Genomic DNA, 24,638 nt, shown 5'->3' with positions numbered 1-24,638 from the left:
AACTGGTCATCATCCATCCCAAGGCAGAGCTCCATGCATTTTCTCTGCTCTTGCATAAAGGACAACTCCTCCTCCTCACCTTCCTAGCTCATCCATCCTAAAGAGCCTATATCCAGCCATGGCAGCACTCCAGTTGTATGAGCTGTCCCACTACCTCTCTGCAATTCCAACGACACTGTAGCCCTGCAAATGCACATAGGCCTCCAATTCCTCCGGTTCCCCAAGATGCATGCATTAATATACAGAGAGGCAGCCAGTTGTGTTGATTTAGCAGGAAAGGTGTGAATGCTTCTCCCATAATGCTGTCTTCTCGGCACTTCCTTAATTGCATACATACATTTGGGGTGGGCAGCCTTCTGCACTGTTTTTCCCCTCTTATTCACATCACCCTCCTCTTGCTTGCCAACCTAGGCCATCACTTCTTCACTTCTTTGACAGTAATCATCTCCTTCTGCCTTCATTCCTAGTTTAAATGTATCTTCACCCAGTTTGCCAGCCTCTTGGCAAAGTTGCTGTTGCCCAATTTGGTCAGGTGGGTCCCATCCATTCCCAGCAGTTTTCCACCTTCAGAGAGGATCCCACAACTGCAAAAAAAACAAATCCCTACTGTTGACAGCAGGTGCACAATCACTTGTTCACCAGTAGAATCTATCCACTCCTCATCAAGCCCTTCCATCTCACTGGCAGAATTGAGGAAAAAGTCACATGGGCCCCCATGCCTTTGACTTTTGCCTCCAGAGTCATTCTTCATATGCTCCAGGTCTCTCTGGCAGTATCATTGGTGCCCACATAGAAAAGGAGCAGGGATAACACTGCAAGGGCTGGACTAGCCTTCACAGTCCTTGACCCAACCCCCATCAAGCAGGAAACCTCCCTGCCTAGCATATGAGGTCAGCAGATGGGCACCTCCATCTCCTTCAGGAGAAAGTCTCCCACTATTATCACTCACCTCTACTCCTGGTGCTCCTGTGTGGTTCAGATTTCTCCAGTTCAGATGTTTTATTGCACAGAGCCACCAGTCTCTGACCTGCTACTAAGGCAATGAACCTGTTCTGCAGCTGTGGATCAGCAGGTGGAGCAAGAACCTTCCTTCTCTTGCCAGAAGTCACCAGCTGCCAGTCATCTTTTCACAACCCAACAAGCACAGACTCTGCCTGTGTCTCCCTCAGCACAGCTGCCGGTTCAGATTCCTGTATCTGCAGTATCTCACAGAAGATTCAATCTCCTTTTCATCATGCGTGATGCTGAACAGTCTACTGAGGTCCTTCTGCAGCAGCTTGACTTGGTGACACAGATGTTCCCTGAGCACACACCTCTGCAGGCAAAACTATCACCTCTGCCTGCCCAAGGGTAAGCAAAGACTCTGGGCATTCCCTACAGCCTGAGACATAGAGAACTGCCTCCTTTCTCTGAGGAGCAATCTGAGTTGAGGCCTCTGACATCCTGAGTAGTTGCTGCAGTAGGTACTGGGTATCACACCCTGTCATGCATCAACACCTTTGCTGAGCACGCATACACTGTCTCAGCAGAGTTTATAACCTCTTCTTGCACCTACTGACATGCATCTTCACTAATTGCATCTCTTTAATCAGAATTCAACTGGAAATAAGAGTTCAAAGCACCCTTTTATCAGGAAGAGTTGACAGAACTTGTTAGAAGCTGCTAGAGCTTGCTAGAAGTAAAAGCCTCCCGAGGTTATCCTTTCCCAGCAGCAGCAGGCACTCTAAAGTTCCTCGAGGTTACCAGTTCTGTAATGATCCTAGAAATTCCTGAGATCTCTAAGTCCTAGAAGCAGAGACCAAGAACTGCTGTGCAAAACTGCTGTGTCTGTTGGCTGCCTTTGTTAGCTGTGCTCAAGCTGCTCTCCTACAAGTTGGTAGGACTTGTATATGAAAGAGTATAAATAAAATAGAAGTGCAAAGAACATAAAAAAGAGGTTCAGGAGAAACGGGAAGAGGATGTATAGCCTGGCACACTTGATATACATGTGCACCAAAGTCTGCCAAAACAACGCTGAAGCCAAAGAACACCATGAACTGCATCACGAACATATCAAGGCTCAGCTCACAGATCTGCACAAGATTTTTTAACCTCATGTTTTTCTGTTCTTCTTCATCGTGGATACTATACCAGCTTATTTGTAAACTTAGAAATTCTTATAGGATCATCTGCCAAGGCTTCACTCAGATCCTCAAAACGCATCTCCACCACTTACATTCTAGAGAAGATGTAATGGTCAACACCACACCACACCTCTGGATTCCTAGCTCTACACAGCTCATGGGGTCAGTGTCAGTATTTCCAACCTTAGAGACATCCTTGAAGAGTTTGTTGAATTTCTGGCCTAACCTGCTGCTATTTTAGTTACAGTCAAAATGCATAATTTTCTTGAAGTAGTATGATCAATCTCTATGGAAGTACAAAGCTAATCTGTGCGTCAAATACAAATAGATTTTGACTTACTGATATATGTATCAAATCTTGGTTAAGTTCTACATGTCCTTCTCACTTTGCATTAGGAAATCCTAACTGAAAAATAAATATCTTGTCTAATTTATGTACGAGGCATGTTATCTATATATACTGACCTGCTCTGTGAAAATTGATTAAAGTCATCCTGAAGACCGTATTTGTGTAAAAGTTCTCCTAGGAGGTAGCCAGTCGAAAATTCTTCTGAAAACGATCCTGGAACTAAGTTTGTTTTGTTGTTGTTTTTTAAAGAAATGAAGATAATTAAAGGAATTCATATATTAATCTTAATACAATTCATTACTGTTTTTATAACAAAGCCCAAACTTTATTAAATAATTCAGAGAAATTTTAGGATATTGATCTAGCAGTAGCTAGTTTTCAAGTTACAAAGAAATCTACTTTCAGTGTAGTTATTTTGCAACATAAGTTTTAGGTAGTCATTTAATTCTTATTATCAGTGTTAACAAGTAAACATTGTCATAACTGTCATTAAGATCGTGGCAATATCTATATATGATGATTACTAATTTTTCCATTAAAAAATGCAAACAAAAACAAAGGTTGATCTAATGTGTTTTTCTTCCACAGAAAGTTGCTCCCTCCTTGCAGAACAAATGCTTCTCCAAAGCCAGCACAACACCTCCCATTCAAAACAAAGCACTGTTCTGCAAGCATATTAAAATATTTTTATCCTCTGGAGTCCTTATTAGCTGATGAAGCTTGAGCTCCTCATATCTCGTGAGAGCACGTATCTCCTGACACTTGCCTTGTATGCTAGGCATGTATCTCCTGAGAGCTCCTCACGCCTTCAGGAAAATTAACTTCCCCTCGAAAATCACTGTCTTGCACATGAAGACGGAAAACGTACCTGAGGAGGTATCTGGACTCGAGGAAGCGGGCGGGTTGGTCGTCAGGTCAGCGGGAGTCGGCTGGCGGGGGCCCCCCCAAATCCCCCGGCGGCAGGAAGGCCTAACCCTGCGGCACCCCCCCGAGCTGACCGGCCAGCCTGCTGCCCCCACGAGCCCCTGCCCACTCCCAACGCAGCGGGACCCCCGCTCACCCACGCTCCGGGATAGCTTCACCTCCGCGTTCAGCCACTCGCACAAAATCTCCGACATGACCGGCGTCAGCCCTCCCGCCCGCCAGACGCTGCGTCCTGTTGCCACGGCGACGGGGCATGCGCGGCTGGGGGATGGGGTGGGGCAGTCGTCCCCTCCCGATGCCACGGCCTAGCCCCCCACCCCCACCGCGGGCACGCGCGCGGCACCGCGGGGGCTGCGCATGCGCCCGAGGGAGGGGCGGGGCCGAGGGTGTGGCCGGGGCGGGGAGACGAGGAGGAAGGTGAGCGCGCTGCGAGGTGGTGCGCGTGCCCGCCTCCGCGGCCGCCGGCGGAGGGACGCGCGGCCGGCCGTTGGGCGGCCCAACCGCCCCCTTCAGCCCCCCCACACCCCCCCACACCCCCCCCACACCCCCTGGCTCCGGCGGGGTCGTTAGGCGTTGAGCGGGCGGGCGGGCGCGGGGCTGCCCGCCGGCTGAGGCTGAGGAGGAGGAGGAGGGCGGTGGCTGAGCCTGAGGGATCTCATGGCTGGGGAGGGGCAAGAGGATCCTTCTAGTCGCCGGTGGTCGGTTCTCCGCGAGGTGCGTCAGTGTCGGCCGGCTGTGCGGGGGCTGCCCCCGCAGCCGCGCTGCCCGCCCCCGCCGCCTCCTGGCTGCGGGGCCGCGCGTCTAGCTGTTTGTTTCATACGTGTTTCAGTCCCGATTTCCCCATTCCGTCCCGGCGGTACGCGGCGCGTTGCTGAACTTGCGCTTGTGCAGAGGGAGTAGAGCGGAGGACTCTTAGGCTGAAAAACAACCAGGCAGGAAAAAGGAAAATGAGAAGAAAATTAATCCAGGCTAGTTTCCCCAGAAGGGTTCACATAACGGCACAAATTACTGTGTTGGCCCTGTATGAAAGGGAGAGGGAGAACAAAAACTGCTGAAAAAAGTTCTGCCAGTTTCGGTGTGTGCTACACATTTGCAAGGATATTTTTCAACAGTAGTGTTTGTGTAAGCAGTCTCGGAAGCATTTGTGTGCCAATACAGCTGCTCTTGTGGCCCTGCATGGGGGTTTGCATAAGCCTCACCGACAGGTTTTCTGCTCTGCTTTTGTTTGTATTCGGTCGTCTTTGTTTTAGAATCACACTGAACTAATCCTGCATACTTTTGGTGCCCCCATTTTGAAAAGTGTGTTACAAAAATGCAGACTATAAAGAGAACTACATCTGGAAAATACAGTGTATACCATGGGAATTTAAATTGGCCAGTTTCTTTCTGGGAAAGATCGATGGTTGATTAAATTTTCAAGGACCTTTCAGTGCATTAAGGAATCCTAAAGGATTTTTTAATCTAGAAAATACAGGAACAAGAGGATCTAGTGGTTAATGACAGGCAGACAACAAACCATAATTTTCAAAAGTTATAGTGACTAACAGTTTACATAAGCAACTTGGAATATTATGGATTTTGTTCTTCTAGAAGGCTTCAGATTAAATCTCTGTGCTTTTACAGAGGATGTGCTTTAAATCAAAATAAATCACTGAGTTTTGTAAGAGTAAATTTGTAACTGGCCAGTCATTTATATCTTGAGAAGGTCATTGTAGACTTAATGGCACATGAATGATTCAAGTAAAAGGTAGCTTCAAGAGAGGGGAGGTACTTTCAGGGCAGATGTTTAAATTAATACTTATATCCTTTTAAAGATAGAGTTTTGTATATATGTTAAGTTTTAAAAATACCAACACTTTAGGGTCAAAAGACCTTGATTTTTTTTTTTTTAATTTATTACAATGTTTACAGTGGGTGTATATACCACCAGGGTATATTTCTGGTATGTCAGATTGCAAAGAACAAATCTATTTTAGCTTCATCATGGAATTTTTTCCTCAGCTCCAGAAATTAATGTATATGTATTTATGTTTGTATATAGTTAAATGTTGCTGCAGGTAGTGGTTGACAGAAGTTTATGTTGATTTCAAAAATGCAAACCACAAATGATTTATATCAAGATTAGTACTTCTTTCCATATCACCTCTGAAAAGCTGGTATTTCTGTGTCTTTAGAATTTTTTATGGAATGTATTTTTTCAATTTCATTATCATATCCAAGGGATTTCTAAACAGCTAATTTTATTTAAAAATAACATTGGTTGTTCATTCTGCTGAGATGGACATAATAAAATCTTACTCAGATAAACTAGAATTTTGAGAAAGATGTGGAATTCCTCTCATATTTAAATTCATTGGTGGTTTGCTGTTTCATATAAGTCTGTCTTAGCTCTTAACAAATTAATGTAACTTTCTTACAGAATTCTCAGTAGTGATGGAATAATGTAGTAATCAATTTTTACTTAATTTTTTCCCTGAATTTAAGAACTTGGAAAGATGTTTGTGTTCTGACACAGACACAGACACTTGCAGGCAACAAGTAAGGTAATTTATTATGTGTTCTGTTAATTTATTACTTCTTTGCTAGGAATGCCAGTGGCAATGTCCTGGAAATCCCAAACTGATTTTTCACAGGACACTATGCTTTGGATAATGCAGCTTTTAGTCACTAATACTGGGCCTTGGAATGTATCTGAATTTTTCACTTAAAACTCTGTATTTATTTTAAACTTAAGGCATCTTCCTGTGGATTTGCTTTGAAAGACGAGAGAATTGTCTATAGGTATTTGTTTGTATATATTGTATTTATAATGATGAAAGGAATAGAAGACATTAAACAGCAGTATATTGAGCACAGAACTTGAAGTGCCAGGGATTATCTGTTACATTTCATTCGTTTTGCTGTCCTGAAAGAAACTGTATGCATGAAGAACCAAAAAAAAAAAAAAGAGTTTATGACAAACAAGCCTACAGCTTTTATGGATGTTAGTTTTGAATAAAATGGATATAATAGTTGTATGCATAAAGAAGAAAAGGACAAAATCTAGTTAATAAGCTTCTATCACAAAAGGACCATCAAAATACTTCTAAATGTTCAAGATACTAAATTGAAAGGGGCGTTAAGTAGGAGGAACAATTTCATCTTAATACAATCAATATTAAGAAAAGTCAAATGGAGAAGTACTGGAATGCAGTTAAATTGCATTTAGATTGAAGCCATGCAGACAGTAGTAGCACTAAACTGATACAGAGTAATAAAAGAATTTGTGAGTTCAGGAGTTTCATTTTTTTGCCCCAGAATTTGTTCCATCACTAAGATTGTTCATAAATATCCTTAAGTATGATTTTTTTGTAATTTTATGTTCTTTATTGTTTGCTTGCCTTGTCTCTTTCCTGAGAAGTTACAAAGAGGCTAAAGAACCACCACTTCTCACAGGGCTTCTTTTCCGCTTTTCTGTCTCTAGTTTGAACATTTTGCTTGCAGTCATTCTTTTATGGACAGGATGGTTTTATGCTTGGTGTGGGTGAATTGAAGTTCTCTTCAGGCAGTTGTTTAAAAAAAAAAAAAGAAAAAAAGGGCAACTAAATAGTAAGTTAAGTACAAATGGTTCACTTTTGTGCACATCTGACTTCAGTTTCTGGCAGTGTTTCTGCAGGATACCAATCAAGTCAATAAAACCAGACTTTTCCAGACAGTTACAAAATGTGAGGTTATCATTTTATGGATGCGTTACTTTGTATACAATGGCCTGATACATTCTGAATAGCATTTGGAATACTCACAAGGCCTTATCAGTTAATATTTTATCTTTATTCTTCAATAAATGCTCATTAACTGTGCACCATTTATCTTATATTCTTTCACTGTAGTTTTTGTCTGGCGCTATTAAAGAATGTATGTAATGTAACTGGAATCCTTTTGGTTGTTACTGAAGTGCAACTGCTTTTTCTATTAGAAATAGGACAGCTATTGTGCACTAACAATTCTTTTCAGTTATATTTTTAAGGTATAAAATGAAGAATATTGTGTCTGTTCTGGAGTGGAAAGGGAATGCAAGTAAGCATAATGTAACTACATGATGGAATTTGGCTAGCATCCTTGCAGCTAATGCCAGTGCTTAAAAAGCCTTGGATACTTGTTCTCATTATGTTGAATGAGAATATTGGTCAAGCGTACTGTACATTGGAAATGTTTTTGGTAGAACATAAGGCTTCCACAATTGTTCTTTAATGCACAGTTGTTAGCTAATTTGGGTAAATCTGATGATGTAAACAGTTTTAAAATACTGAAGTTACGTTGATGTAGCTAGACAAAGGAGAGACCATGGGATAACATGCCCAGTTGCTCATTTTAACAATAAATTAATGATAAATCATGGTATACTAATGCTAGTACACAGAATTTTATAAGAAGATACATGTAGGCTTTCTTTTCTGCAATAATGATTTGTCTTTAAAGTTGAGTATTTCTCTCATGCCAGAATAAATTTGTTCTTAGGCTGATTCCAATAGCTGTCTTCTTCTTGGACGTAAGAGTTGTTGATAATGATAGGGATAGTGTTCTGCTTGTGCTTAATGGCTACTGAAATACAGTTCTGTTTAACAATGTCTTATTCATAAACAGTTTCTTTTTTGACTGTACGCAATCTGATGAGAAGATTTAAATGGGAATAAAGTCTGCCTTAAGTGAAATTCTGTAAAAAAAGTTTAATATAGAATAACTGAGCACAGGCACTAGTGAAAGATGCAAAAAAAGACATCCAACTATTCATGCTTTAAGTTGTGGCACAAATAAGAATTTTAAAGAAATTACGGAAATTGTAACTATTTTAACTTGTGTGGAGCAATGACTGCCTTACTATTACTGATGGACCACTTCAGATCATATAACAATGTAGAATGCTCTATGTTCAAACCCCTAGTAAGACTAAAACTGGGTCTGATTTTCTCCAGCTGTCCTACCACTTATTCCCATTTCTGGCTCTTTTTACTCCATTGGTTCTTATTCTCTCTTGTGATCAAAATTATTCTTACTTATATATTTCCATTTATTTCCTTCTTTGTATTCCTTAGGTCTTCATGTTTGATGATATTTCCTTCTCGTTTTCATTTATTGCCCTAATCCTTCTTCCCTACCAAGGCCCATATGCATATTTTGCTTTCAAAGTAGTTTTTACACATTCTGAATTATGTGTTATGTCAAATTTTTACTGTAACAACTGATCATTTTCTTTTCTCCTTATACTCCAGAGTGATGGTAGAAACTGATAGAATTGCTTTTTAGGTTCAATGTCAAGAATTTGTCCCTTGTAGCCATTTGAGTCATGTGGAGAGTAGTAGGCCAAAACCCCCTTCAGCTGTTCCTTTTGTACAAGCGCTTTGTAAGTTGTTTGGCATATATGTTTGGCATATATGTTTGGCACATGCGTACCTAGACAGCTTAGTGGTTTTGCAAATTACTGTTTTGAAATTCCTTCTCCAGAAGGATGGTAGATGTCCTGCTTCATCCCAGAGAAATGTATGAATGATACTTAAAATCAAAACCGAGCAAAATAATGGTTGGACTGTCGGGTATGCACAAAACTAACTGGGCATTATGTCAGCTTTAAAAAAACCTAAGACTAGACAGAATATCTGTTTCCCAAGTATCTTGGGAAGCCATGGATCATGTATCCTCAAATTTGCATAATTATGCCTGTGTTCATATCTATATTGCATTTGTATCTATGATACAAATTCTAACTTATCCTACGCAATTTATGCTCGAAGTGTGGCACATCTTCTGCCCTTGGGTTTCAAAAGCTGCTTGCTCCCCCTAGGATCAGCTACTTGTCAGCGATGTAACTTTTCATGCAGAATGAATGCTCCCAAAGAAATTATATCAATTACAACTTCCTCTTAACAGCACAGTAGCAGCATTTCTCAGACTGAATCATTAACAATATCCAGAATGCACCATTTTCTTCCTACCTTTTTATGAAAACCTCACTGAGTTTTTAGTAGCGTTACTCCAGGTATATACGCAGGCAGGCCTGTCCTCAGCGTTGGCAAAGAGGCAATATGCCACATCACTGTTTCTCTTTCTTCTTCTCACTGATGATTTCTGACAGTGCTCATTCTGCCCTCTCTCTTGTTTTACCTCTCACTGTACTGTTACTTCTCATTTACAATGCTAAATGCAGATGCTCAGGCTGCACTATTCAAAACACCTATTTCAGCTGCAGTTATGAGAGTGGGTACTTACTGATACTAAATGTTTTCTTATACAAGTACTACTAAGTCACTGGTAGAATTTCTTTTTTGAAATTATATTCAGTAGAAGATTTGAAGATTTAGTATAAGCTTGAATAGAATTCTTGCTGCTTATAGCAATTTAATAAATTACTCTTTCATTTCCATTTTAAAAATGAAAATAGTTACATTTACTGTGACAATTCTCCTTCACGGTACATAATAAAATATGTAAAAGTTGACTTACTCTATCTTTTGGTCAGTTTACCATTGGATAGCAGCAGAAAATTCTTTCACTAAAGCTCATACCTGCTGCAGACACATAATCCATATATTCTGCACATATCAGAAGAATCTTACAGGAACAGAGTAGTCCTTATCCTCCATTTAGGGAAAGGGACCTTTTTAGTATTTATGTATACATTTTTGGTTTCTATGAGTGTATCATTTTTTTTCATTGTATTTGGAATAAGAAAAGGAACAAGCCTAGAAAAGGCAAGTGCAGGAATCTACTTATTAAGTTATCATAAATTAAATAAATTCTGTTCTTTGGTTTGATTTTTTTTTTTTTTACGGATTAATGCATGATATTACTTGAATGTGCGAGGTGAAAAACAGAAAAATCATTTTGAAGCAAGAAATAAGTGTACTTGACAGACATTACTGCTTATACAGCATCAAACTAGTCTCCTTTGTATGTATAGGCCATGCAAATGAAATTTAATAATTTACTGCATAATATGATACGTGGAACCCAAGATTCATATAATTCTGTTTCTGGAATTATGCAACTATTTCCTGTGATTAGCTGCCCTGGGAACCCCTGTTCAGCAGTCCCTTTTTAGGAATGTTTTTAACAGCTTCTGTTCCATGGTGAGAAAGGAACCAGATATGGAAAGTCCAGGAATGGCAAACATAACCAAAAAGCATATAAATGAAATTGCAACATTATAATTGCTTTCTTAAAGACCCAGACATTAATACAAACAAAATCAGACAGTGTAGCAGTTAAATTCATGTGAATTTTAATTCAGTTGTTTCAAGATTTGGTCATTATATAATTTGTGTCTAAAGCTAAGAAATTAAGATTCCTTTGCTTTGGTATGTTAACATAGAAAACCCTTTACTAGTGGTAATGGATCTTGGTGGTCGCAACAGTCCCAAAGCAACTCAGGACAAAAAATAAAGGATATTTTGGGAAGTCAAACTCTATCCCATCAGTCACATAACACCCAGCTTTACAGAAACCTGTAAGGTCCATAAGAAAATTTATGTGTGGATTGGGGGGAGGGAGAGTGTATCAAACACATGCACATATGTTCTAACTTCTTTTAAAACAACCAATTATTTTGAAAGTTCTTTTACAAAGTTCAGTGTTTCAAACCACTAATAAACAAAAAAATAGTGACTGTTTTCTTACTGCTGCAATGCAATTTCACATAAATGTACTTAAGGAAAATAAAATAACTTTTTTTTCCAAATTCTAAATGTAATTCACTGATTTAATAATACATTCTTCCTTCATGACATATTTTTGCAATTTGAATAATTGTATAAATACAGTTGCTTCAGATATTTTGTAGGTCCATTCCAGCTGAACTATTCTATTCTGTTCTATTCACCTTTTGAATTTATCATCCATCATCTTGTTTGTGCAAAAAGAATGAGTATAGCAGTTTTTTATAGATATCTCTGGCTCATTTTTTGTGAAATAGAGGAAGTAACTGTTTTTTATACCATAGTGTTTGATATTTAGATAATTGTCCCCATCAATTCTATATTTGTGAGCTACTGTTTACAACATTTTTGTAAGATTAAAAGTAGTTATTTCCATCCTGTGTATAACATCTTAGCATACAGAACAGCAGCTGCTTCAGAGGTGTAGTTTTTCAATAATTGTCACTATTTGTTGAGCTTTGTAATTTATTATACTCTATTTTACACAACAGAAACTTTTAAATATTGCTAGTGTTTTCCCTTCATCTTTGAGCTGAATGTGATGACCCATTTTAATTTTATAGCTTTTGTTTTATTTATGATGAAGATATCCTCACTAGTGAAGAGGACTTAATTGTTGATCATTCATTTTCAGGGAGGATCCCTTACAGTGTTCAGAGTATTCAGGTGTGGTTCAGCCATGGCTCATGTCTGTAATGTGGAAATCTAACAAGTAGAAATAATTGCAAGGTGATAGACTACAAGAAATTCAGGACAAATAATGGAAGCCTAAATGATGTAATTACTAAATAATGGACATGCAAAATCTGTATAAAGAGTTTGTATTTACAGTTTGCCTTAGCAAGAGATATTTGGTGGTATGAATGTCTCTTAAAGTAAAAAACGCTTTGGCATTGAGGGGCATTTTATTTTTAGTCCAAATGTGTCTATAATCATAATCAGTAAAATCCATGAGATAGAAAAGTGAAAGACAGTAATAATGCTTAGCAGAAATTCTCATAGAATTCGTTAAATCTGTTGAAACTTCACTTTCCTTTTGACTACATAACACCTTGGGTTAAGTGGGGAGGCAGCTTAGGTGTACTGGCCATAACTTTTAAGCATACCATTTAGAAATTTATGCTCACTTGTAATGGTAATCAATCTTTAACTTTTCAGAAGTTGATCCTGTCACAAGGCATTGCCGCTTACCAGTTACTCTGATGAGAAACTTACCATTACCCTCTGTATCACAATATTATGCTGAACCTTACTGGCATCTTACTGGTGGCACATCACAGAATTGTCTCTGCCCTAGTTTCATGTACTTGAAAGACCTGCCTTAGTTTCTAAGGTCATATTCAGAGTTGAAGCAAATAAAGGAGAATTGGGACAGGACAAAATTCTAAATTATTTCTTTCTTCTTTTACATGCACTGTCCTTGTATGTATCAAGAACTTATTAAGAGAACTGTAGATACTATGCATAATATTAAATGTTACAAATCTCATTTAGCCTAATATTCTAGTTATTCAGTTGTAGTATGTATTCCATATATCTTCTGTTTGCATTCTTAATGCTATAATTGTAATTCTCTATAATAGTGTTTGGGGAAAAAAAATGTAATAACAGTTCAAAACTTTCTGTGTGAAAGGGCAAAATTCCTGAAAATAAAATTAATTTAAATATCATTGTACTTCTGTGAGAAGTTTCGGTTCAGACCCTAGCTGAATCTTACTAATATTTCTCCAAGCTCTGCTTTCTGGTATATTCCTTACTTCATCTTCCTTACTCAACTGATATTACTATAATTGTCATTGACAGCTGTTTGTGTGAGTTTGTGAATACTCAAGAAGCGCACTGCCTTTAATTCTATTAGCATTTGTTTTCTCCTGTGCAAGAACTGCTTATTGTCCTTCATACTTCTTTCTGCTACCCTTCTTTTTATGTTGTCATATTTCCTCACTGAAGAGATGATTTTTTTCTACTTTACTCTAGAAAGTAGAAAATGGAACTCTAGGTTCCATTTCTTTTCAAATTTATTTCATATTTCAGAAATGCTAGAATGCCTAAAATTCTTCTACATTTAAACCAGTCTGTTAAAACTCACTCTTTTTGCACAAAGGTTTCATATTAAAATGAGTTTTACATCAGGTCTTGGCAATGTAGGTAGAACTCCTAATCTATATAGGATACCTCCAGAAAGGAAAGAAGAGAATATGTGAGTTTAAGGGAATAATTTTTCCATAGTGTTATGAAATCTAGCAAGCCCTGTCAGCAGCTCTTTAACAATCTGATGATTTACAGTAGCCAGAAGAAAATAATATATTTACACAGGAAAAGAAAATATGTAAGATTTAACTTTGAGACCAAAGAAGTGAATCTTAAGGCTCTAAAACGTCATTGTTATAATAGGTGATTTTGTGAAGTATTGTCATTACTGAGCAAGATGTAATTTTCTAGCAAATGGCTTACTGAACCTTGATTTATCAGTGTTCTCATAAACTACTGATGTATGATAAAGACTTTCATTATGTATTATGAAACATGCATGCTGTATTGCTAGCACATTGGAAGCCTGGAAATATTTCAGCACTTTGAAACTAGCAAGTATGTAAAGCAGTAAGATAAAATCATTAATAATCAGGTTCTGGATAGACATTACACAACCGTTATTGAAGCAATTCTCATTAAAGAAGTTTTTCTGGATAGGACATGCTTTATAGAATAAGGATGCCGCTTTCCCAAAGAATGCAAACAATGACTAGTAAACTTGAATGTGCAAAATATCAGAGGGAGAGGTTCTGCTTCTTTTTTTTGAAGAAGAAGAAAAATCACCATTATGACTAGAATCTTCAAGAGTGAAGCTGTAAAACAAAAATACCAGTAAAATAATAAGATAGATGAAGAACAGGCCTTTTAATTCAGACTCCATTCATAAGCAATAAGAAAATAAAGTGTTTTGAGAGAGAAAAGAGAATTAAAGAAATTAGGGGCTGTTTGCTTAACTGGAAAATGTTGATATATTTCCTTGCTCAATCCTTAAAATGTTGGTAATCTAAAAATTTAAGAAAGGACTTGATGATAAGTAATTTTTGATGGAAAGATGACCAAGTTTACCTTTTATATATCCTAGTAACATACACTTAGAGGCTTAACCTGGCTATGTTTTTCATACCCCAGTAAGACATCTGTTTATAGTGTTTTAGCTTCTGCTCAGAACAGGTATGTAGGAATTTATTATTGAGATAGAATTCAATCTAATTAAAGTATTTAGGATTATCTTTTCATATTTTGGCTAGAGTATGGTACCACTGATACTTTTATTTGAAGATTTACTTTCAATGAAGTTGTAAACTTGGAAATTTTTTTTTCATATATGTGAATAGTTCTGTTCTTACAGAATGTAGTATTTTTTTTATTTACAATTTCAAATTAAATTAGTATGAAAATCTATTTTTTTTTCTAATTTGAGGACTTCTTTGTTATTTACTGCACTGCATTGTAGATCCATTTAGTGCTTATTTGTAAAAGAAAATAAAATCAAATTTTGAGACATAGAACACTCGAAACAAAATGCCTGCTGCTAAATTATTAGGAACCAGTATGGCTTGACATTATGATCAATATAATGGATCTCTTTTCTGACAGGTGTGGTCATTTGATGGCTTGTATAGGCAGACTATATGTTTAGATGGAATAGAAAATTCTATGTTGTAATTTGTAGTTATTGCCAGTAATGACTGTTTATTGCCTCATCATGACTCAGAAATCCATTTATGATGGGATTTAAACACAAGAGATGATAATGCCTGAGAACATGTATGAGTTGAAGACTAAAAACATTTTCTAGTTTGGGATTTTTTTTTTTTTTCTAGCATTTGACTTTAAGCATTTGACTTTAAGCATGTTTTATTTGTAGCAGCTCATCAGTTAATATCACTTGGGACTAATTGTCAGCATGCTATCCACAGCTGGATATTGAGCTATCCACTTGTTTTATTGTCCCTACAACAATGTGTTGTGATCTGTCATTTAACTGAGAGACAATTTCTGGAAATTACCACAGTGTAAACTAGCAGATGTAGACTATATTTGTTGCTACCTAAACTGCTGCTTTGCTGGACTTGCCCAGCAACCTTTCCTTTAGTCTTAACTTTAATATGTTAGGATTTCATCAAAAGTCTATGTTCTTTCTGCTAAATACAACAAATGACAAGTGTTTCTTAATTCAGGCATGTCTTCTGAATATTTGATATTAAATTGGCTTACAGCATTGAAAGCGGATCTGGTGTTAGTCTTTAACAGCAATATTCTGTAATTCTATGTTAGACTGTAAGATGTTTTCTTAAACTAGAAGAGAAAGTATCAGTCTAGTGCTCTCCTGTTCTGGCCTTTCTTGTGTATTATCTATTTCTCACTTTGATCCCAGAGCAGTCAGTCTGAAAGAGCACTTTTTTATTGTCCAGCCTTTAACATATTACCTATGTTTTTACTGTTAAATAAGTTATTGTATATACCTTACATTTCTGAATTTCCTTTGAATGTCTTTAGATTAAATACTAAATTAAATGTTATTATGAATGGACATGATTTTGCGTATTCTTTGTATGGGGTGTTTTTGCTGGGTTTTTATTAATTTCTATCATGGAAAGCACATAAACTATCTGTTTTCTTTGAGAATATGGGTGGTTTTCACACATAAGTTTAAATTTTGGAAGCAGGTGAAGGTGTATTTGCATTGTGATAGGGTTTTTAAAAACATTGGTAGATCACATTATATAAATTTTTTCTTACATTTTGTAAACATATATAACTCATTTATATACATACATAGTATTAACCCCTCTATATGAAGCTATCTCTTTATAAATCTGTACCTTAGAGTTGTGAGAAAATATTCATCATTACTAGCTTACTTAATGGCTTTTGCTTAGTGCATAAGGAAGACATACTTCAAAAAATACATTTTAAAAAATGAAAATGGAATTGACATGATGCAAGTTGCAATTACTTTTCTTGGCCCCAGGAGAAGATCTTCATCTTCACTTTAATGGCAATCATTGTCAACAGAGGAAAGAGCAATAATATTGGAGAAGGAAAACATTTTGAACTGGTTTACTTTATATAACCATAGCTTTCTTCCTGAATTCAATTCCTTCCTTTTGCATTCTTTAAGTCTCCTTCGAGTAACAACAAAACTAAAAACGGAACATAGAGCAATTGTGTAATTTAACTAATCCTCCTAGCAATTTTAGTACAAATTATTGATACGCTAATCATATCAGTAGTGATTTGTAGATAATGCCAATTGCTCTTCAGATACTAATTAGGCTAAATCTTTGTGGAAGTTAATATTAGAACTAATTCCTATTAGTTTAAATCCTTATGCGCATTTAATTATAGATTTGCTTATGAAACAAACAGCTGCACCTTTTCCATCAGCTTTGTTAGTCTGTTATTTGAAAGGATTAAGCTTCTCTGCATCACTACAAACTATTTTTCAATTTAGCTTGTCTTGGCTGTGTTTTACATCTTTCCTTGCACCTGGCCTAATTTTTCCAGAGCTCTTTATTGATCTAGTGCAGCTTTTAATCTAACCACATTAATAACATTACTCTTTTTATTATTTTTTGAAGTAATCCATTTGGCTTGCCTGTCTTGGCTCAAGATGGTAGGAATTAATTGTAACATCTCAAACAAAACAATATGTATAATTTGCAATCAGCATTCTTAACAAAGTTGTACCAAATGAGGTAAATGAAGTTCAGTACAGTTGAAACTTCTCTAACCAATTCATGATAGATACAATCTGGACAATATTTTGCAATAGTATTTATTGACAATATTCAACATCAGCTTTTGAGAGCTTATGAATTTGACTATAAATACGGGCCCAAACATAGGGAACTAAGAAGCTTGAATGAGATAACAACATTTTCATGGAAATTTGCATATATGTCTTTTTTTTTTTGTGGAGAAGTTATTGAGGACTGAACTGCAAGGCAGCGGAATTGCTTGAACTTTTGTTGTTTGGACACAAACTCAGATAGCTTGTTTACCTACCAAATTAGTGATCATGGTTGTTTGGAAGTCAATATCATAAATATCAAAAACACAATTACTGTGAAGTATGGTTGGGTAGATATGCTTCAAATATCTGTATCATTTTCCCAGAGGACTAATGATACTGGTGTATGGTTCAGAGAAGGGAAGCTACTTCAGCTGTGCCAGCAACTGAATCTTGAGATGCAGCAAAGGTTTTCTGCCAGAGTAATCAAAAATTTTGCACATTTAATCACAAAATCCTTGATTATTTGTTGTCCTTTGAACTCTGGGTGCTTGAGCTGATACTGTCTTTAAGACAGGAATGAGAAAAAATGTGTGTCTTTGCAGGTAGAATGATTTGCATTCATAATTATGTTCCAATAGATAAACCAAGTAGTGACAGTTTGTGGGTGAATTACACAGCAGATCAGTCATCATTACACTTCTAAGTGTATGATTGGGATAGAAATTTGGATGCTAGCCTTCAGCTAACATGGCTTAACTAATGTGATCAATTTGAAGCAGACCAAGTCAAATTTTTCTTTCTCGGGGGAATAGAAGACCTAAGGTATGTTCTAGCCAGTTGATATGATAAATTTTTAAATACCGTTTGCAGCAACCAGGAATGGCAAATGCACTGTTTTGCACCCTTCACAAATAAGAGATCTGAGGAACAGCTTGTTCCTTTCTTCCTTTTTTTTTTTTTAAAAAAAAAATTCATGTATCCTTTTCTGTTAATGTTTTCCATCTCTTCTCCAAGATAGTCGGCACTAATTCCAGTAAAATGAACCCCCATGACAGGGAAGCTATCTCTTTGGATAATTTTGGAACTGCAGTTTTGTTGACTTGTACATTGCTACAAATCTTTGCAAAATTCAAGCCTGCTATAAGCCACACTTCTTCACTTCTTACTGTTAAATGAAGAAGAAAAAATATTAAAAGATAATAAAAACATATTATTTTCTTTTGTTCTTTCTTTCTCTCAGTATTGATCATTTTGTCAGACTTTGTCCTCAGATTATTACAAGTAATAATTCTTTAAGCATATTCAGGTAATAATATTCTACCTAGTAAAGACAGTTGGTCGATGTATATAATGCTACATCCCTCAGCTTTCCAAACAATGGATACTGCTTAACTAATAATCTTAAAATAACCTAGTTGGTTTTTTTTAAGTTAGCAGCACTGAAATTGCTATAAGGATAAATTTTCTGGCATGGAATTTCATTGTGTTGTTTAATTCTGACAAAAAATATACAGGTTGTTTAAAACTGTTAAAACTTTCTTATTTCTTAATAGGAAACTGTAATAGATTTGGTGCACTGTGTTCATTGTATAAAGAATATTTCATAGAATCATAAAATCATTGAATGGTTTGGGTTGAAAGAGACCTTAAAGGTCATCTAGTTCCAGCCTCACTGCCATGGGCAGGGACACCTTCCACTAGACCAGGTTGCACAAAGCCCCGTCCAACCTGGCCTGGAACCCTTCCAGGGAGGGGGCATCTACAGTCTATCTGGACAATCTGTTCCAGTGCCTCACTGACCTCACACTGAAGACCTTTCTTATCGCTAATTTAAATCTACCCTCTTTCAGTTTAAAACTGTTACCTCTCATCCTATCACTACACTCCCTAATAAAGAATCCCTCCCCACCTTTCCTGTAGGTCCCCTTTTAGGTACTGGAAAGCTGCTCTAAGGTCTCCCTGGAGCCTTCTCTTCTCCAGGCTGAACAACCCCAACTCTCTCAGCCTGTCCTCGTAGGGGAGGTGCTCCAGCCTTGTGATCATCTCCATGGCCTTCTCTGGATCTGCTCAAGCAGGTTCATGTCCTTCTTTTGTTGGGGACCCCCACAGCTGGACACAGCACTGCAGGTGGGGGTCTCAAGAGCAAAGCAGAGGGGCAGAATCCCCTCCCTCAACCTGCTGAACACACTTCTCTTGTTGCAGCCCAGGACACCGTTGGCTTTCTGGGCTATGAGTGCACATGCTGGCTCACAGTTTTCCCTCCACCAATACTCCCAAGTCCTTCTCTGCAGACCTGGATTTGTGTTTGGGATTGCCCTGACCCGTGTGCAAGGCTTTGCACTTGGCCTTGTCGAACTTCATGAAGTTTTCACGGGCCCATTTCTCCAGCCCATCCAGGTCCCTCTGGATGGCAACCCTTCCCTCCAGCGTATCAACTGCACCACACAGCTCGGTGTCATCGGCAAACGTGCTGAGGGTACGCTTGATCCCACTGTCCATGCCACCAACAAAGATGTTAAACAGGATTAATCCTGGTACCAACCCCTGAGGAACACCACTTGTTACTGCTCCCCACTTTGACATCAAGCTATTGACTGCAACTCTTTGAGTTTTAAATCAGTTTAGTTATTCTAAGTTTGTAATGTTTTTGAAAATTAATAATTCCATTAACCAGAGACAATCTATTCTAGAAGGATGCTGAAATTTGTAAAATTTTAAATGGCATATCAAATCACTGAGGATTTTGAGACACTGCTAGCACTGTTTTTAGAAGACTCACATTTCTGGAAGAAAAGTGAAGTCTAAAGTTATCAGTAGATGTCTGTGTTTCCTTGTATGATGTGCTGGTCACATCTTAAAACTTCATTCTTTTAATGAAGAGGGACAAGTTATGCAATGTCTTTATAACTGTGCAATCCAAAAAATAGTATCGTATTGAAAAAGTATAAACAAAGAATATAGAGACAAGCAGGTGGTTAAACATGAGTTACTATTGTAAGACAAATAAGATCAGTGGAAATTACTTGCATGTCTTAATGTTGTTGCTGTAATGAAGGATAACTATGATACAGAAATCAAAATCAGAGCTATAGTGATTGAAAACTTGTATGATACATATGCGGAGATGCTGCTAATTTGTATTGTTTAATTTTGCTATTAGACTTCTTGTAATTACGTGAACACACTTGACAAGGCATCATTAAGTTTGACAAAAAGAAAAATCTATCACCATTACATTAAAGACTACATTCTGTGATGCTGAGTGCTACATTGGATTTTCAGAAATGGAAAATTTTCTGTCTGATTTTGGTGCCTGTGCTACCGCTACCTTTTTAACCTGTGCTTAACTTTCAGATACTGGAGGCTGGAAGAATCTATAGAGTTTTTGAAACAAGAAGTATGAAACAAGTCCCTCTCCTGCCCAAGCGCCTGACTGTGTGACATGATGTAGGTCATTTAACCATTTTATCTCTGGTTTTTCATTTGTAAATGATGAAAATTTACTGTTTTCTGTATTTTTAGGAATGCTTTGTTGTGATTAAATTTCCTACCAATCGTGATGAAGTTTTTAATTTTATTTTAAAATGAAATTAATTTAGTGCAAAAAAGATGTTCTGAAGAAAATATAAAATGAAACCTTACTTCACTGCTATTCCAACTAAAACTATTAATTAGATTTGTAATACTTTCACAAATAATTTCAACTGACCTAAGGCTGACATATGTGAGACTGCTTATTGTTATTTTTTTTACACTGTTACCTAATAGTTTTGCAATGGTTTGAGCATTTAATATATATACCTGTTTAACAAGCAAATGTTGTTATTGCCTGCAGTTTTATAAACTTGTTATGTGCTTGATTGTGGTTTAAATAATTCTTTTGGAGCTGTTTAATTATGATTTGAGTGTTTAACTCCCAATGATGTGGAAGGTGTTCTGTTCACTAGTGGATCCAACAAAAGAAGTGATTTCACAGAAAAGAAATCAACAAGTTACAAGAGATAGGATTTAGAAATTATAGGGAAATAACAAATAGAAAGTTCTTGGGAAAATACAAACATTTAATTCTCTATGTGATTCAGAAAAGGCTGATAAGTTTCAGTTCATTGTCCATGTTAACACAGTATTAGCAGAGAATCTGCCTTGCAAGTAGAATATCAGTATCTTTCAACTCATCTATGTCACAGTCTAACTAATGTACATTCATAATAACTTAAGGAAATAGAATTTTCCGAGGAATTTCATGGGAGGCTAGGGTGGTAGAGCTCACTCTCGGGTAGACATGACATATATACATCATTTAAAGACAAGAAGGGGGGAATGGATTGGGAAACAGGAGTAGCTCATATTTGAAAGGGATGTTCATAACTCTAATGACTTCTTCACTTAGCTGGCAAGATGCATTTTACCACCATATGTGCTAGGAAAGCAGTTCACTTAAGGTCCTGACTGTACTAACATAGCAATTGTGATCTACATGTTATTTTATTTGTAACTAGTATAAATATATTTCAACATAATTTATATCTTCACACTTACATTAATATTATTGTAAGTACTTAGGGATTCTGGGTTCTTCTAGATTGAGTGTACACATAAACTAAGTTGTAAGAATCCTGTTGTTGAGCACAAAGTAATTCTGAATATGCTTGTATTCTTTTTGGTTAATTAGTGTATTTTTGTTATTGCTCCTGTTGCAGAAAGCCTTATATCCACTTAACTTTGCTTTTGCTTTTATCTTCACAATATGTGCTAGCCTCCAACAGAATTGAACTTGAAATCTTTGTTGTTTATTCACTAGTCATTATTTATAAAGAAATTAAGAATTAGATTAATCATACTGGTCATTATTCTTTTTTAAGCATTTGTAGTTATTATTTTTTGTGGTTTTCAGCTGACGTTTTTGAAGGTAGTTATTAAAATTAAGTTTCTTTCCTTACTAGAGTTTTTTTTTTATCTGGTATAGATGTAAAATACAAGATACAAATGAAACTATGTTTGCAGTTGTCATCTGTTTCAAAATTTCTAATAATGAACTCTGGCTCTTTCCTGTAGGTGGTACTTTGTCTAATAGCAGTAGCTGGTTTTCTAAATGTTGTATTTCTTATAACAGTCTCACTCCTAGATGAGACTTCTGATTCTTCATCATTAAGGTTTGAAATGGCTAATTAATGGTTTGGTTATTTATTAACATTATTTTTAAGATGTGTAAAATATTTTTTAACAGTGATTTCACAGAGAATTGATAATGCAAGGTGCCAATTATAGACTGAACACTCCTTTTAACAATACTTTAAACAGCCTGTCATTCTCCAAAAGCCACTTAGTGTCTCTTCTCTGTCTTATATTTGCAATATGCAAATTTTGTGTTGTTCAGTCAGCTGAATAAATAATGGTTTTCTCAGAATTGAAATGAGCAGATATTTAGATATTAATACATTTGCTTAGGCAATCTTTTATTAAAAATCAGTTTACAGAAAATTTTGGGTTTTAGACTTTTTCTAACTTATGGAACATGAGGACAGGAAAGCACAAAATGTATTCAACAAATGCTCTTACTTTGATTATCTGTGTTTATTTTACTAGGCCTATCTCTTGCTTATCGCTGTACTGTCTTAGTATCTTAGAAAATTGATATTATTTCTCTTACAGCATTCTTTCAAAGGTCCCAGTTTTCTTTATTCTTTATTATTTCTTTATTTAATATCTAGTCTGTAGGAAAATTAGTCAGATTACACATTCTACATTTTCTTCTGAAAGCAGTAGAATTCACAGTTTTTCTGACTTCCCAGGGCTAAATTAACAAATATGGGCCAGACAGCTGGAGAACACTTTTTGTTGTTTGTTAGGTGTTTGAAAACAAAACTAAACTAAACAAAGAAAAACAAAAAGCCCTCCCAAAACCCCCAAACCCCACAATAATTTTCTTAACATTTTCAGCTCCACTGTTCTCGAAGATGGAAGGTCAGCCATTGTCATTGGAGGTTGTGTTCATAGTTGTGCTAACCAGATCTTTTCTGTCATGTAAGCTTGTACACTTAAGATACTTGAAAGGAAAAATTGAAAACTTAAATTTAACCATATTCAATAGGAAAACAATTATATGAGTGGAGTGATGTATTCTTGGTGACCTGTGTTGCTAAGAAACAAACTGCTCTATTCTCAATTGATTAAATCATTCTCTTATAAGTGATTTTACTACAGGGTACATTGCAATGCGTTTTTCAGTCTTGGATATCTCAAATCCATTAACCATGAGGTCAAGCTATTACCTGCTTCTCTATTTCAGTCTTGCTCCTTCTAAACTAAAATCATTCAGACACCTCTCCATGAACATCCAGTATAAAATTCCAGTTCAGCAGGGGACAAAACAAAACTCTTCCTGTTTCTCCAGACTTATCTCTGTTTCTTGTTTCTTGCCTTGATCCTGGCAGTGCATCTGTCATGTGGTAATGGAGCCTAGATGCCATCTTCAGCCTATACTTGTTCCACAGTCATTAGTGCTGAATTTTCCCAGTCCAAGTTGAGTTAGAACACATGTGGGCACATAGTGCGTTTCTGTCAAATTACCCAGCGCACATAAGAAAATACTTTGAACATCTCTTTGTTTTTATACTAGATTAATTGATATGTGGTCAGATAAAAAATTGGCAAACTTGCTGAGAGTGTGCTCAATCCCACTGTCCATGTCACCGACAAAGATGTTAAATAGCGCTGGTCCCAGTATGGACCCCTGAAGAACACCTTTTGTCACTGCTCTCCACTTAGACATCAAACCATTGACTGCAACTCTTGGAGTGCGATCATCCGGCCAATTTCTTACCCACTGAGTGGTCCATCCATCAAATCCATGTTTCTCCAGTTTAGAGACAAGGATGTTGTGTGGGACAGTGTCAAATGCTTTGTACAGGTCCAGGTAGATGACATCAGGTGCTCTTCCCTTATCTACCAGCACTATAACCCTGTTGTACAAGGCCACCAAATTTGTCAGGCGTTATTTACTCTTAGTGAAGCCATGTTGACAGCCACAAATCACATCTTTATTTTCCCTGTTCCCTAGCTTAGTTTCCAGGAGAATCCGATCCATGATCTTGCTGGGCATATGTAACTTCTCTCTAGTTCTATTATAATAAAACAACAGAAAGGAACTTCTCTGGTTCACTTTTCCTAATGCATTAGCCATTTCAGCTGAGCAAGCTGATAAATTATCTTAATGCTAAATCATGATAGTGATACTGTTAGATGACAAATCTCTGATTAGCATCAAGAGGATAGACAGTTGACTACCTTGGTTAAGACATGAGGTGAGGTTTAAAGAATACGATAGGCTTTGCATTGTCGTGCATGATTCTCAACTTCAAAACTAGCTCACTGGGTATAATGAATGCCAGTCAGTTTTTGAAAAAAACATTTCAAAAAGTAAAGACAATGTAAAATTGTCTCCCTGTTTGTGATAGTCATATTTTCACTTTCCAGATTATTACTGTATTTTTATTATATGTTTCCTCATTCTGTCCTTTACATTATATCACAAGCTGATGATTAATTCTTACTTGTGTATCACATGTAAATGATATGTCTTGAATAAAGAATACATTTGACTGGTTTTGTGGTTTAACCCCAGACAGCAACTAAGCACTATGCAGCTGTTCGCTCACTCCTCCCACCTCCCAGAGGTATGGAGAGGATAATCGGAAAAAACCCAGACTCATGGGTTGAGATAAGAAAGGTTTAATAATGAACATAAAATATAATAACAATAATCATGTAATAATTATTGT

General features: G+C 36.8%; 2 protein-coding genes across 12 annotated transcripts in view; one reads left to right on the top strand and one right to left on the bottom strand.

Moving 5' to 3' along the window:
• SPEF2 (sperm flagellar 2) overlaps nucleotides 1-3,697 on the bottom strand; it is a 68,408-nt gene extending 64,711 nt beyond the window's left edge. For all 7 annotated transcript variants that reach the window (XM_032992266.2, XM_032992268.2, XM_032992267.2 and 4 more), the window contains exons 1-2: nucleotides 3,533-3,697; nucleotides 2,589-2,691 (exon numbers count right to left, since the gene is read on the bottom strand). In XM_032992266.2, coding sequence (XP_032848157.2) covers nucleotides 2,589-2,691; nucleotides 3,533-3,590 — 161 coding nt within the window. In that variant the 5' untranslated portion in view covers nucleotides 3,591-3,697. The remainder of the gene's footprint in view (nucleotides 1-2,588; nucleotides 2,692-3,532) is intronic.
• A 71-nt stretch (nucleotides 3,698-3,768) lies between these two features.
• The window catches only part of PRLR (prolactin receptor), a 146,573-nt gene continuing 125,703 nt past the window's right edge, over nucleotides 3,769-24,638 (top strand). For all 5 annotated transcript variants that reach the window (XM_032992286.2, XM_032992278.2, XM_032992274.2 and 2 more), the window contains exons 1-2: nucleotides 3,769-3,813; nucleotides 20,212-20,304. The gene's annotated coding sequence lies outside the window, so the exon portion shown is untranslated. The remainder of the gene's footprint in view (nucleotides 3,814-20,211; nucleotides 20,305-24,638) is intronic.

This window comes from Tyto alba, unplaced genomic scaffold (assembly GCF_018691265.1).
Source record: "Tyto alba isolate M040663 unplaced genomic scaffold, T.alba_DEE_v4.0 Super-Scaffold_42, whole genome shotgun sequence".
Lineage (NCBI taxonomy): Eukaryota > Metazoa > Chordata > Aves > Strigiformes > Tytonidae > Tyto > Tyto alba.
Note: the sequence above shows the minus strand (reverse complement) of the source record. Positions and strands in the feature narration are given on the sequence as shown.